Source organism: Heliangelus exortis, chromosome 3 (assembly GCF_036169615.1).
Source record: "Heliangelus exortis chromosome 3, bHelExo1.hap1, whole genome shotgun sequence".
NCBI lineage: Eukaryota > Metazoa > Chordata > Aves > Apodiformes > Trochilidae > Heliangelus > Heliangelus exortis.
This window is the reverse complement of record NC_092424.1, coordinates 4,671,938-4,687,307: the sequence shown is the minus strand read 5'-3', so window position 1 is coordinate 4,687,307 and position 15,370 is coordinate 4,671,938. Positions and strand designations below refer to the sequence as shown.

Below are 15,370 nucleotides of genomic sequence, written 5' to 3'. Positions count from 1 at the left end.
CCTTGTATTGAATCTGAGAAAGAAGGCAGTTAGTTTTACAAAAATTGCCAGTTAAAGTTCTCATACTATTAACATGCAGTAGAATGTATGTTTAGAGATAACTAAGTCAAAAGTCTTCATGTATTGCTGTTGTATGGTTTTGGATAGTGACAATCTGGTTTTCTTTCAGGATGATTACTGGAGTTCTTTTCTTTCCTTGCTGTGTTTTGTTTTCTTCCTGTGGTCATTTATTTTCCAAATCAGAACACTTACTTTTGTCCTTTCAGATAGTTCATGCCAGGGATTATAACAGCATCAATGTTTCAGTTGTTAATATTTGTTCTAATACTTTTTTTTCTTTTTATTAATGAATTCCAGCTGAGTTTTCAACATAAAATTGGGATCCTTTACTGCAAAGCAGGCCAGAGCACAGAGGAAGAGATGTATAACAATGAGATGGCAGGACCAGCATTTGAAGAGTTCCTTGATCTGCTGGGCCAGAGAGTACGGCTAAAAGGATTTAGTAAATACAGGGCTCAGCTAGATAATAAAAGTAAGTTATGTTTCTGACCTGTGGTAGAGGCTATAGTTATTCAGCTTATCCTCTTTTTGTCTTTTTATGCTCCTGACATTGCATTTTGATTGAATAGTAAATAAGGAAGGTGAAACATACGATAAAAACATGTATCACACCTTCTCTGAAAGGTTATTTTCCTTTTCTGTGGCACTAGAATTAAAAAGCAAAGCAACTTATATCATTGGATGGGTTTTTTTGGTAATATAGACATCAGAATTTCCCAGCTACACTTTACATCTTATCCTTAAAAAGGATGCATACTGCATACTTAAAAAAGCAGAAGTATGTGTATTTCAAAATAAGGAGACAGGAACCAGTTACCTTATTTCAACCAAAGTTTTGTGCTTCTTTTTAATCAACACACATATGGATGTGTATATTTGAGGAGCAGTAAAGTTTTCTCAGTTTTCTAGCTTCTCACACATGTACAGGAACCACATCATGATTTCACAGTTGATAAACATTTGTCTGTCAAGCCACTGTATTGTAACTCTGATGTTCTCAGGTCTTTCAGGTTCTCTAAGTGCAAAAGTCTGAGAATTTTAATGGTACAAATTTCCTGGGTTTTGTAGCAAGAACAAGAACTCAGAAGTATTGGTGTTAAAGAAGTCAGTGGTCTTTGTTAGAACTGCTTCCCATGGCCTTAAAATCACCATACTCATGGCTTTATAAACATAGCTTTAACAGGATTTTCACAACTGATCTAAGGATATCAAGGTATTCATCTACTTCAGATCCCCCAAACCACTATGTTACACTAATGACACAGAAAGGAGACATTTTTGATTATCAGAGTGGTGAAAAACTAGAACAGTTTTTCCATAGAAGTTGTAGATACTCCATCCTTGGAAGCATTCAGGGTCAGGCTGGATGGAGTTCTGAGTAACCTGGGGTATCTGAAGATGTCCCTGCTCACTGTAGGGGCTTGGACTAAATACCCTCCCTTCCAAGCCAAACTCTTCTATGATTCTACCATTTGATTTGTATCCTTATTTTTTCTGTAGCTTGTGGTTTATGTCCTGAAAATAGAATATTTTAAAAAAATACAGTATATGACCTCTCTGTAATAGAAAAATAGTATTTTTGTTAGCAAAGTACAAATTTGTAAACCATTAAATCTTGCTACTTGTGTCTGTTTTCTACTTGTCTCTTCCAATGGGAAGGTTCCTTGAACTAGTAGAGGTAAGCTGCCAAGAAGGAAGCTTAGAAAGATGTACTTAGAGGAAATGAAGGGATGATCTTTTCTTCCAAGGGATATTTTTCTTTTCAGATAGTCATGGACATCTAGGAACTGAAAACTCATCTTAATTTGCTTCTCTGTTCCACCTGTTCTAGCCTGACTCTAGGAATCTCTTTTTGTGATTTTTTGCTACTTCAGCATCAGTCTTCATTTAACTGAAATACATCTGAATTTCTTTTCTAAATGGTGCATTTGAAGACTGGTCAGTGTTATAGTTATAAAAAGATTGCCCTTTTGTTATGAAACTGGTGGTGCCCTGATGGACTGTCATCTCCTGAACAGCCTTAGGAGACTTAATCCTAGCAATTCTTGGATATGTTTGGTGTGTGCACATTCTGGTTGGTACCCAATGCAGATAAACTTTCCCTAGGCCAATGACCAGTGGGAAATAAGATAGGTAAAGTTGGTTATAAAACCTCATGCTTTTTCAGTGAAGAGAGATCAGCTTTGCAATTGAAGAAATCTTTCCCATTCTCCATCTCCAGTGTAGTGGAGGAAAACAGTGAGCTGAATCCTGTGAAAGATTCTAATTTATGACTTACAAGGTGTGAAAGCAGCAATTTCATAGCCCTGTCAACCTGCATAAGCACCACATTTATTTTTATTAATATTATTGCCTCTTTGCTTAAAGCCATGCTTGTTTTTTAGTTTGGATAAGTCAGGCCTTACAGAGACTATTGCATCCTGTTTCAGTGCAGAATACTAACACATTTTTCAAATCACTGTGTAGAACAATTTATTAACATTTTGTGGATGTCAGACATCTGGGGTGAATTGATAAATAGGGATAAAAAATTCAAAGGAAGTAAGAGGTGATTTGATTTACCTTTTTTCTCCCAATTTTTTTCTCAGAGCATGACCATGTCACCTTGTGGTTTTTTGCATATAGAAATATATGAAAATTCAGCATTTGCCATGCTTCAGTACAAATGTAGGTTGCTGATTGGTGTTGTACATCTATCATTAAATAACATAATTATCAAGTTTTCCTAATGCTGTGTGCCATTAATGATACTGGCCTGTCATAATGTTTTTCCATAGTTTGCACTGAACAGACCTTAATTCCATGATTCAGAATTCAGAGTTGACAAAAAATGCAATCTTCAGTTTTATATTAAATATACAGCACTGACTTAATTATATTTTTGTGTTATGCTTAGGTTTTTTTTATATAATGGCACAACAAAGATTTTTGCATGTTTTATTTATGATTGGGTAATATACTGGTTTGGCTGCCTACAGGTTCAGAAAAGTGTAATAATTTAATCTCTAGTAGCTACATTTTTGGGAGACATAATGTTTCATTAGTATTTCTTGCTCAGCTTATGTAGAGCTCACATTTATTAAATTTTTCTAGTCTGTAATGTTTGGTTATGCATTTTTTGTTAATTTTTTTTAAAAAATTGGTATGTTTATTTAATGCTTTGATAAGTAAATAATTGGTCAATTTCTTATGGAATATAGAATGTAGAATGTTGTGGTGGGTTGACTTCTCTGCCAGGTAAGACCCCACCTGCTTTCTTGCTCACTCAGCTCTCAGCCAGGATAGAGGAGAAAATCAGAAGGGCAAAATCAAGAAAAACTTGTGAGTTGAGATTAAAACAGTTCAATAAGTGAGGAAAGGAAAAAACCAACACCCCCCCAAGGAAAAAAAAACCCCAACCAGTTTCTGAGCAACAGAACAGCAGTCATGGAAAAACTCCCCTTCCCAGTTTTACTGGAGAACATGATGTTCTGTGATAGGATTTTGAAATAGAGGAATGCAGTAATGTTGCTCAGAATAAAAATTTCTTTTTATTAGCAAGATTTAAATAAGAAACTGGAGTAGAAATTATCCTTTGTTGGTGTAGATAGTATAAAAATAATATTAAACAAAATGAGTGAACGTGGAACAAGAGAAAAAAAACCTGGTAGTTCTCTTGGCTCAATAGTTTGTTCTCAACTGCCTGTTTTAAACTTAATTGTACCTACTTAAATAAAAAAGATCAATTTATGGCTGTAGGGTATAATTCATCTAATTTGCTTTAAACAGTCTGAAATACTAACTCTAATAATAAGCTCCAAATAGAAAAGCAATAAAAATATTATGTGTTATGTGTTTTAATAACTGTAAAAGTTTTGGAATTTCCCCGTAATTTTTAGCCATGTACTACAGTGTAATATGTACATATATTGTATTTTTAAAATGTCTGCACTATGAGTCTTAGTGTCAGATTTGAAGTAGCATTGTCAGTTATTTTTTGTAACTTATGGGAGTAGTTCAGTTGACCTTATTAACTTTTTTAATAATGAAAATCTGCATAATATATAAAGCTGTACTCAAGTAGCAAATTGTTTTTTTTTTTTTCATTAAATGCCTGTCTATTAGAAATGAGATTATTTAGGCCTCACAGGCAGCAAACTCTGAGCAATTTCTTTCAGAACCCTTCTGTGTCATGATATGAAACTAAAGAGCAGACCTTTATCTGATGCAAACTGGTTTTGGTCTATTGAAAAAAAGTTTTAAGTTGCATTAATAGATTTTAATCAGAGCATAAAGAGTGGTGTCCTACAAAGTACCATGAATGTTCTATTTTACTGACCTCCTTGTGATTAAATTAATTTTCAGCTGATTCAACAGGAACTCATTCCCTCTATACCACCTATAAAGATTATGAGTTAATGTTTCATGTATCAACAATGCTTCCCTACATGCCCAGTAACAGGCAACAGGTATGGTTTTTAACTTTTCATTGCAAGCTGACATGATAAATGTTTGACATTGTGGGTTTTTTTAAGTAATACTGATTTAAAATTGAACTATTTTATATGAGCTATGACTCAATTGTATTATTGTGTATTGTAAGGTATTAGAACTCCTGCAGGATTTTTATAATATAAAATCCCATAACTTATCTCCCCTACCTCGTAATATTACTAATGGGTAATGTTGCCTGTGGTGAATGACTTATTGTCAGTTTGGAGTAGATTTACATCTTATGTACATTTTAAACATTGAACAGAATGAAGCTTGAAAATAGTCTTACGATTAATGCATGTAATAAGAGTTTTAGAAGATTCCACTTAATCCTTATGTTACAGCTATGGAAATTTTTATTAATGTGTCAGCTTAGTAATATTGCCTAACTGTATCCTTCAAGGTATCTGCTTGTGAAGACAGAAAACTGCAATGTGCTTATTTTATTTCTGGAGAATTCCCTTTTCCTATATAATAATTCAGAATATCTTTGAAGCATTAAGGATGGCTAAAAAACCAGCACAGCATCCAAAGTGTGCAGTGTGCACCAGTAAGGTTACTCTGTCTTGCCTGTCTTGGATATGTCTTGTGATTGAATTAAAAAGTACAAGCACATTTGGTATAATATATCACCATTAGCAATTTTAAAAAACAAAAAAAGCATTAGAATTGCTCATAGGTCACACAGGTAGTTTATAAGTCTGTGCTACTACTTTCTAGGTCTGCAGAAAGAAGTGTTGGATTTATTTAGTTAGTTTTAAAATATTCTCTCACTGTCACACCAGATAAAATTAAGATTTCAGTCTTTTTGGAGGACTGTCATGAAATAAAGATGCTATCACAGTTTCTTTTTGTACAGAAGATGGGTACTGATTGTTAAACCATGTGTGAGTTGTGTCTTTCATGTCTACCCTAGCAATAGGTCTTGTGGGAAGGAAAAGAGATGTTTCAAGGCAGCCAGAAAAAGATAAAAGGAAAAGATTAAAATTCTTGAGATGAGAAAAATGGAATTGAAGAAAGTATATGATCTATTTATATATTTTAAATAGTGCATAATGATGTGGGCTGTTTCAAGTGAACAGTAAAGATAACTGCAAATTTTATTCCGTTGCATTGTAGGATTTAGATGTAGTTTAAAGAAACTAAATTGGGAATCAAAAGAGAGAAACTCTCCACCATATGAATAATACAGATGTTTAGCTGACCCACATCTTAAAAGGTGTTGCTTTCAGAACACAAAGTTCAGCTGTGTCACACGTGGAGCTGTGCAGAGGGGTGGTTAGCAAGGCACTGGATCATCAGCACTGATTTGGGATTGCTCCACTCCTCTAAACTTCAACTTACACCTTATTGCAATACAGGATTAATTCACTAACACACCAGTTGTATCCTCTGTAATCAGTCATTACAGACTATGACTGGGAAGCCCATGTACATGGGGAAAACTGTATGTTATTAAAAAGATATAATACACTGAATGAGCTTTTCTTAAAAAAAACCCTAAAATTAGTATTTTCAGAGCTAATCACAGGCACTGAGAGTAAATATGGCCTTACTTGGAGTTTATTAGTGTTGTTGTCTTTCATGCCTTCCCCTTGTTTGTGAGAACAAATATCCTCTTGCCACCATCCAGGAATTTTCATAATTGTTTGCTGTTTGTCAGCTTCACTGCGTTGTTGCTCAGCCACCCCTGTTACTGTCCTTCCACTTCTTTCTGTGCCTTCCTTTCATTCTCATCCTTTCCTTACCTTTCTCCTCTTATGCTCAGGTGCTGATTCTTGTGTAGAGCAAAACCTTCCTAACCCCGTGGTTTTCCCCAGCAACAAGAACTCCTTCCCACAGTGTTTTAGTGAGCTCTCATCATTGTCACTTTAACAGGTTCAATATTTAGTTAGAAGCACCATGTTGTTATTCATGGCTTTCTTGGACTCAAAATAATGTGGTAGGTTTCCAAGCTCAAGTAGTTTGCCTATCTCATGACCCACCACTTTGTTATTTTTTTTTTTTTTTTTTGGTGCTGGAATCCAGCAGTATTTGCACAGCATGGACACTGCTTAATGAAATGTGACAAGCACACCCAAATGGCCAGAATTTAGCCAGCCTTAATGTGCAAAAAGGGATCCACAATCATTGTTTAATTTTCTTCTATTGCTGTTTAGTTCCAAAACACATATTAAGGTGTGAAATGTTTTATTTCTCAGGAGCTAGGGTAAGCTTTGATTAGGTCTTTTTCCTTGAGACATTTTAGATGCTGTTGCATCAGTTGTGCCCAAGACAGAGACACTCAGAGGTGCTGTGGAATATGCATCTTGTTTGTCTCTTCAGAATCTGGCTCACCAGCTCTACATACCCAAGTAAGGAAAGTTAGGGACCATATTAATTTTACTTTTAGGTTATGTTAGCAACAAAGACCCCCATCCAGTAGGGTTTTTTTGCTGGCATATTGTGTATGTACTGGCAATGAGGTTATTGCATCCCATCCCTGTGTCCCTTGGTGGGTAATGGTTGGGCAAGGTGTTGAATCACTCTTCATCCAGCCCCTGACCTTCAATGAGCAGGCACTGAGCATTGGGTTGGATTCCAAATACCTGTGAGCCAAAAACAGGCCACACCAGAATTATTTGTTGCTTCTTCCAGGACATAACTACGCCCTGCTTGGTCCCTGATCAGGACATCCCTCTAGTTTTAGAGCCAGCAGGAGATCCAAAGAGCAAGGTAACTTTTCCTTTGGCTGCAACATAAGCTGGAATCTTTCAGGTCAGCTGCTCCTTCCCTAGGACAGAAAAGACTACCAGCCCTGGTGTGGCCAGTTACTTTTCCTTTACTGGCCTTTTCTTCAAATCACAGTTGAAGGCTTTCCCCTTTAAACTTTACCTTTGCAATATCCCTTTCCAGTTCATTCCCCTGCAAGTTTCCCATTCACACATTTGCAGCCTGCTTGTGTCCACATGTTCAGACCTGATTAATTCAAATCAGTTCAAATAAACAGTTTTCATGAAAACTTAAAAATGAAATAGATATGCAACAGAGGAATAAACTTGTTGAATTTAAGCTACTCTTCAAATGGTTGGGAAAACAAGAGGTGGTTATACCAAATGATGTGTTGAGATTTGTTTCCCATTTTGGTACTGGCTAAGTATATAAATTGAAAATAGAACTTTTCAAACTACTTGTTTAAGAAAGGTACTAAAATAATTTTGAAGATTTTCTTGTTTGACTCTTCTCTTAACATTTCATCGTTAATCAAATGAAGAGTAAATTTTGTTGCTATTTCAACAAGAATTCCCTGTTGTTTCACAGTTTGAGTAGGCAACTGAAATTCCACAGAAGTGGCTGGACATAACTTGTAAATATGCAAAGTTTTAAGACAGGACTTTTATTTCAGAGTTGCATATCTGAAAATTAAGAATTGAGTGGCTAAAATCTCAAAATTAATATAGTAACTATTATTTTATATAAATAATTGTCATCTAATGGATTCTGCTTTTCTAACATATTTTCCTTACCGAACTCCCCTCTTTGTGTCTTGTACTCATACATAAAACTTCACTGATTTTCTTTTGGCTGCCTATCATACTTGACTGGGGTAATTATCAAATTCTGCTGTGCCAATTTATAGATTCTAGAATGATGTTGGTGTGTTTGATGTCTATTTTAAGTAATCCTCTGTAATGTGTGCTCCTTGTTGAGAGTTCCTGATATGCTCTGCATTGGCATGAGACTCCTTAGAGTATGTTAGAAAAGCAGATTTTAAAAGATTGATAATACAGCAACCCAAAAAAACCCCAAACCTTAGCAGACCTCAAAATGGGAGAGGAAGGGGAAACTGAGAACCTGAAAAAACCCTAGGAGCCAAAAGTTGGGAGGTTCTAGACTGGAAACTAGAAAAGGGTTTCTTATAAATCTTTTTTGCTTCGTTCTGGTTTCCTTCAATTCCTTTTTCATTTTCAGTATGCTATCCCTATCTCACATGTCCCAGGACAGTCTGTGTTCCCTCCTTCTTCTCCATTCAGCACTTTATTCTTTTCCTATTCCTCTCCCCTATCCAGAGCACTTCTTTCCATCTTCCTGATCACCCCAATTTACTTCTCCTCCCTTTGCAAGTTCTTTGCATTGTGATGCTCTGTGCACGGACACCACTCTGGTGCCTTTGCATTGTGTTGGAGTCCACTGACCACTTGTGCATGGGAGCTCTTTCTAATGGTGTGACACTGATTTTATTTTTAAATCTTGAAGAAGTCACTAAGATCGCTGCAAGCTTGGTAAGGTGTTAAAAAATGATGACTTTCTTGTTTCCTACTTTTGTGTCTTTCAGAGGTTTAAGCTGTTGAAAAATAACTTAGGGATAGGTTATGACATAACTGCCATAACTTTGAAAAGAATAATTTTGCTATTAAACCTTCAAAGGTTTCTAAAACTTGCCTCTTCAGTGGCTGCTATTCTTGCTTATGATGGCAAGCAGAGCTTCCTAAAAAGGTCTACAAAAGCAGAAGATATTCTTGGAAACAGTGATTGTCTTGAGAAATAAATATCATTTTAAACAAGATGTTGCTTTCTAATTTATCTGAGTTTGCTCTGTGGTCAGGTATAGCACCAGTCATGAACCACTGGAGCAAAAAGAGTAATTGGGCAGTTAGTATTATAAAAAATGCAGAAATGAATCACCTTGTACCTCATAATTGGAAGGTTTCTTACAGATTTAACTGTCTTCTAAATTCCAGACATAATAATAATTTCTTAAACTTGTGCTTCATTGCTGTTATCTAATTGTGCAAATCCCTAAAAAAATCAAGCTATACCTGACCCAGTTCTGTGATCAGTTAAACACACTGTAGTACTGTGGTAATTTGTATGCAACAGGATATGTATCTTAAATGACTCAAATAGCCCATTATTTTTATTTTAGTCTTAAAACCTGACAGCTTGACTGAGGCACATGATTTATACCAGATATTATTTTCCGATCTTATATCTGGTTTAAAGTTTCATCACTGGTCTTATTTCTCTAATCTGCATTTGGAATTTGATTAACTAAAATAATACAGATATACTGAGTGCTTTAATATTATGGCTTTGGCCTTTCTTACTGCTTTTTGGTATTTTAGGAGATTTAATGAAGCATACCTACAGGTCTTAGGCTTTAGCATGTTCAACTTTGCTTTTTTGTTTGTAGCTGAAATATTTTTATTGGAATTCAAGAAAATACAAGGAGATTCTTTTATTAGATTGTTCTGTAAAGTGAGCTCAATAGAGAAATATTTACTCATTTCTGTTAAAGTTTTCAAATAAATTTATTTTTGTACTCTTTTTTAGTTACACATGAGCTAAGGTAAAGCTTGAAGTGCCTGTATGCTATTAGTTGATAATGCAAGTTCTTGGGTGAATATTTAAAATGTAGCATATGCTAGACTACTTTTTCTGTCTGGGTAATATATGTGGATCTTTTATGAGCAAAGGTATTTAGGAAAAAAAGTGTAAAAAATTTGAGATGTACAATATACTTACATAAGGAAATTGAACATAATTTTACAGTGCTATTTCCTGTTTTGGGTTTTTGGTGTGTGGTTTTTTTGGTTTTTTTTTTAGGAGAGGGAAGTGGTCCCTTATTGCTGGACATTTGATGTATTTTTAAATGAAATTTTAGCCTGTAACAAGGATTTAGTGATTTAAATTTTTCTTAAATATATTTTGATTGTAGAAGCTACCAATTACAAGAATAATTTTTTAAATAAATGAGTTCCTAGTAGCTGTTTTTGTTCCATGATTATTGTCTTAGCTTTGCCTCAAGTATGCAGTTGTTAAAATTTGCAATGACTGTTAATAGTTAATTTAAAAAAAAAAAGAAATAATATTGAGGACAATGTTTAATAAAAATGCAGCATGGAAAAGGAAGATTTGTTGGTAAAATCAGAATTCTATTTTTATACAGAACCAAGTGTTACACTATAAGCAGGGAACTGATGTACAGTTCTCTGTATAGTGAGAAACATCAAGTAAGGTAACTTTTTTTTTACTAGTAAAGTAAGAGATATATTTTTTCTCACAGAATAAAAGCTAAATGAGCAGAAACTATACAGAGCTCACTAGTATTTTTGTGACCTTAGCCTAATTTCCTTTCCCAGTCATTTTGCAGTTCAGTCCTTTCTGTGTAGTTATCCAGCACATGATAAATTAAAAAGTTATTTCTGAAAAAAACTAAGTTTCATTTGTTTTGGGTTTTTTTTGCTAAAATGAAGAAATTGTGATTAATTTTTTTTTTTAACTAATTTTTCAATGCATGTTTCTTGTCTAGCTGCTAAGGAAAAGGCATATAGGAAATGACATAGTTACCATTGTCTTCCAAGAGCCAGGAGCACTTCCTTTTACTCCAAAAAATATTCGTTCCCACTTTCAACATGTATTTGTCATAGTCAAAGTGCACAATCCTTGCACTGAAAATGTGTGCTATAGGTGAGTAGAGCCTTATAACTTTAAGTTTGTTATTAAGACTACAATGGAACTGCTTCTTCTAATAGTTTTTGTATTTTGTAGATAGAGATATTATGTATACAGATTTAAAATTTGTGCTACATTTCCTGTGAGCCTGAAACCCCGGTGTCTCCCTTGCACAAATCCAGAGTTATGGGGCACAATTTGTAGACATAAATTGTTATGTACAGAATTTGTGTTGCTGATTTATGGGCACAAAATGGAGACATAAAATATTAGTGAAAATCAGATTTGCAGAAATCAGTTAAGAATTGGATATTTCCTTCACCTAAGAAAGTTATTTAAAATCAAGTATTTTAGAAGCCTCTAAACATTTAAATTCCTGAGTATGACAGTGCAACACCAGAACGTGTCATGGCCTTTGAGCAGATGAATGAGGACCTTTGGGGAGTGTAAAAATATCTGAAATTTCAGATAACCTTAACTCTCACATTTAAGCTCCTGCACTGTTAACAGCAGAGAGTTAGCATGGTTCTGAGCTGCCTGGGAATTGGGCAAAAAAAGGACTTGAATCCCAATAATGCAGATTTAGCATGCTAAATGTTATTTATTCATTATTTAGAAGGAAATTAAAGTGCATCATGAGATTGGTCATGTCTTCTCACTGTCTCCTAGAACTTAAGCTATCTTTTAGAACTTGATTTTGTTTCATTAGCTCGTTTCTGTTTAGTAGTACATGACATTTCATAAGTTGTGTTTTTCTTATTACCAAATGATGTCTTGTCTGTCATTCCAATTGTGACTGTGCTTCAGTCCAACTTGTAGCACTTGTACATAATATGCACAGGATTTTGTAATTCTTTTTCAGTTGAAATACATTCTGTAGGTGATCAATCACAGGTATATTGTATTAGTGAGAAAACATTCCTATTTCTTTTACATCTTGCTGTCAACTGTCTGTGTCAAGAGTTGCAGATACTTTGAAATTTTATGAGTACAGAGCAGGCAACTAAAACAGGTGCAGAATGCTTCCATTACAGACATATTTGACACTGATACTTTGTCTTCACACTTCATTGTAGCAAAATTGCTAAAAATTCTGGTTCTCTTTATATATTTTTAGTTTTAAGATTGTGCAACAGCTGAAATGATAGTCAGGCTAACATTAAAAAAAATAATCCAAAAAACTTTTCTTACTTATGTTTCACAAAGCATTTTTATATTTATTCCCATAAAGAAAGCAGACAGTGACACTCTAAGAGGTCATTCTTGATATTTTTCTTCTTTGTAAGATGCATCCATAATGTTTTCTGCATATTTAAAAGAAAAAAAGCCATTTTAAACTGACAACACAATAGGTTTTCTTTGACTAAAGTGTCTGAAAATAGACTTGTCACAGCTATACCCAAATGTGTAAATGTACTGTGTAAATTACTTATCTCTTTTTTTTTTAATAAATTGTAATTTTTTTTTCTTTTTATTTCCAGTGTTGGTGTTTCACGATCCAAGGATGTACCTCCATTTGGTCCACCTATTCCCAAAGGAGTAACTTTCCCCAAATCAGCAGTCTTTAGGGACTTCCTTTTAGCCAAAGTTATAAATGCTGAAAATGCAGCCCATAAATCTGAAAAATTCCGAGCCATGGCCACAAGGACTCGTCAAGAATACTTGAAAGATCTGGCAGAGAATTTTGTTACCACGTCTACAGTGGATACTTCAGCCAAGTTTAGCTTTATTACTTTAGGGGCAAAAAAAAAGGAAAAAGTCAAACCAAGGAAAGATGCCCACCTGTTCAGTGTTGGAGCAATTATGTGGAATGTGATTGCACGAGATTTTGGGCAGTCTGCTGACATTGAATGTCTCCTGGGAATCTCCAATGAGTTCATCATGCTGATTGAAAAGGAGTCTAAAAATGTTGTCTTTAACTGCTCCTGTAGAGATGTTATTGGATGGACATCTGGATTAATGAGCATCAAAATATTTTATGAAAGAGGAGAATGTATTCTTCTGTCTGCAGCAGATAATTGTACTGAAGACATCAGAGAAATTGTTCAAAGACTTGAAGTAAGTGCAGATCCTAAACTGGAATTCCAGTTCTTTCTGTGGTGACTGATTTGTCTGAATCTCATACAAAGAAAAATTTTAAAAGTCCCAAGTTTATACTTTGAGGGTGTTTTCAGTCTTCAGAGAGCGTTACAAATCTAAGCAAGGGAGATAAGTCTTATGAAGCTTTTTTCAGGGATGAGGTATCTGATAGAAAAAATCAGATAGACTTGCCCAAGGCTGTGCATTGTTTCAGTGCTGATATCAGGACTGAAAGGCTAAGTTTTTGTCTTCTCTTGCTGTAGCCTATTCTCAAATCACACCTTTGTAGGCAGAAAGATTGCTTAAAAATACATAAGACCTTGATGCATAAAAACTTGGACTTTTTCTAATAATCCACGTGAATATTAGCAGAAAAAAATTCCTGTAAGTGATTCTGCTGGTTTGTTTCTCTATGCAGAACAACTGCAGGAAGAAATATAGACCAATTAATGCCAGTTTTTACAGCTGACTGGATCAAGTTTTTCAGATGCTTGATGACCCTGTTAGCACAAGTTTCCCATAACTATTTCAGTCAGTATAAATAACCTGACAGCAACTCCAAGGTAGAAGTGCTGATGCATCTACTTCATGTGGTTACATTTCACCCTTTGACTGTAATTTCACTGATGTGGATGCTCACAGTTTCATTTCTATTAGAAAGCACTGTACTGAAAAGAAATCATTATTATGCTTACCATTTCCACACTGGAATAGTTGGATTGCAGCTGATGGTTTAAGGGCTCTGTAGTTCTGCACTCACATCTAGCACTACTCAATAGTACTCTAAATAATAAACTTTTTCTCCCAGAGTACAGTAGATTTTTCAGTTGATTAATGTCATCAAACTCCTCTCATCACTGTTAAAATTACCCTTTTTGTTGAGGTCTTCAGTTTCATCTCCTTAGACACATATTTCTGTTCTGAAAAACTGTGTACACATAGTTCACTTCTATTAGGGATTGGTAAATGAACAATATAAATTGCTAAACATAGATGAAAAGTGCTGCTGTCACCAGCAACAAAAATTTCTTTTTCTGTTTTTCACTTATATGGTTTTATGAAACATGGAAATATCCCAATGCTGGAGGTAGATCCTTAAACTCAGTAGTTTAAAACACAACAAGGAACTGTATTTACTTGAATACTTTTTTATGGTCGGATTTTGGGTTAAATAATGACAAACTGTCTTTATGCCTCAAAAATTTAACATGAGTTACTGCCATGTTAACCCAAATACTACCTTCAAGTCTCTGTTCCATTGAACTCTGCCCACCTCTTTTCACTGCCAACTCCCCAACTTTCATATTGCTTAAAAGAATTAGCTGTCATTACTTCTTTTAAAACTTTAAAAACTATTTCTTACCTCATATTTTCCCCCACTTCTTTTGAAAGCTGCATATTAATGTTATTCCTTGCTTGCTTTCTAAATAGTCTGTATATACATTTTTATAGTGAAGCTCAGAGGTGACCATTACGACCACTAAAAAGTATTTAAAGCTCATTCCACACTTCAAATGTGTCCTTTAAAAACCTTTAAAGTGACTCACAACACAGCCACAGCTCAACAGCCACATGTGCCAGCAGATGCTGAAGTTGAAAGCTCAACCTGTGCTGTAATATCAAACTGCAGTGACCAGCTGATTTAACTCTTTTCAGTCACCAGTAAAGGCATTTCTTAAAACCAGTGAGTAAAATGTAGTTATTAAATTAAATTGTGCAAGAAAGATCTACATTTGATAGCCTGGGTTCAAACCATGCAGATGAACAGGAAAAACTGACTATACAGATAAAGCAAAGATGTGAAAAGATGAAACTCTAATTTTTTTTTATTTTTTATTTTTTTAACAAAAAGAATCATAGAATGGTTTGGGTTGGAAGGGACCTTAAAAATCAGATCTCCTAATTCTAACCCCCCTGCCCAGGGACATCTCCAACTTGACCAGGCTGCTCAAAGCCTCATCCAGCTTGGCCTTGGAACACTTTCAGAGACTGAAAAAGGAGCTTGAATTTGTCAGTGTAGGGTTAGCTTCATGCTTGTGAGAGAAAATATCTGGTGCTAAAGAGCAGAAATAGAAGCAAAAGCAAACTATGGATTAACTTGGTGGTTTGTGTTGGAAGGCAGGAAAAGTGGTGGTTCTGAGCTTTAGGATGACATAGAATGGAAGAGTGATATAAGAATAAATGAAAACTCTGAATGTATCTTTATAAAAGATTATGAGTCAGTGAAATTTCCTTAGAAACCTTTATACTAAAAACTCTTCATCTTCTTCATGGGACTTAGAGGTTCTCTTTGTATAAAGTGCATTAAGAAAAGCCAACTCTT

At 34.8% G+C, this 15,370-nt stretch overlaps 1 protein-coding gene across 9 annotated transcripts in view; it reads left to right on the top strand.

The window, feature by feature from the left end:
• SIPA1L2 (signal induced proliferation associated 1 like 2) overlaps positions 1-15,370 on the top strand; it is a 119,594-nt gene that overhangs the window by 62,567 nt on the left and 41,657 nt on the right. For 7 of the 9 annotated variants that reach the window (XM_071738972.1, XM_071738976.1, XM_071738980.1 and 4 more), the window contains exons 6-10: positions 358-532; positions 4,405-4,508; positions 7,171-7,248; positions 10,826-10,983; positions 12,450-13,026. In XM_071738972.1, coding sequence (XP_071595073.1) covers positions 358-532; positions 4,405-4,508; positions 7,171-7,248; positions 10,826-10,983; positions 12,450-13,026 — 1,092 coding nt within the window. The remainder of the gene's footprint in view (positions 1-357; positions 533-4,404; positions 4,509-7,170; positions 7,249-10,825; positions 10,984-12,449; positions 13,027-15,370) is intronic. The other 2 variants (XM_071738977.1, XM_071738975.1) reach the window with 1 other exon arrangement.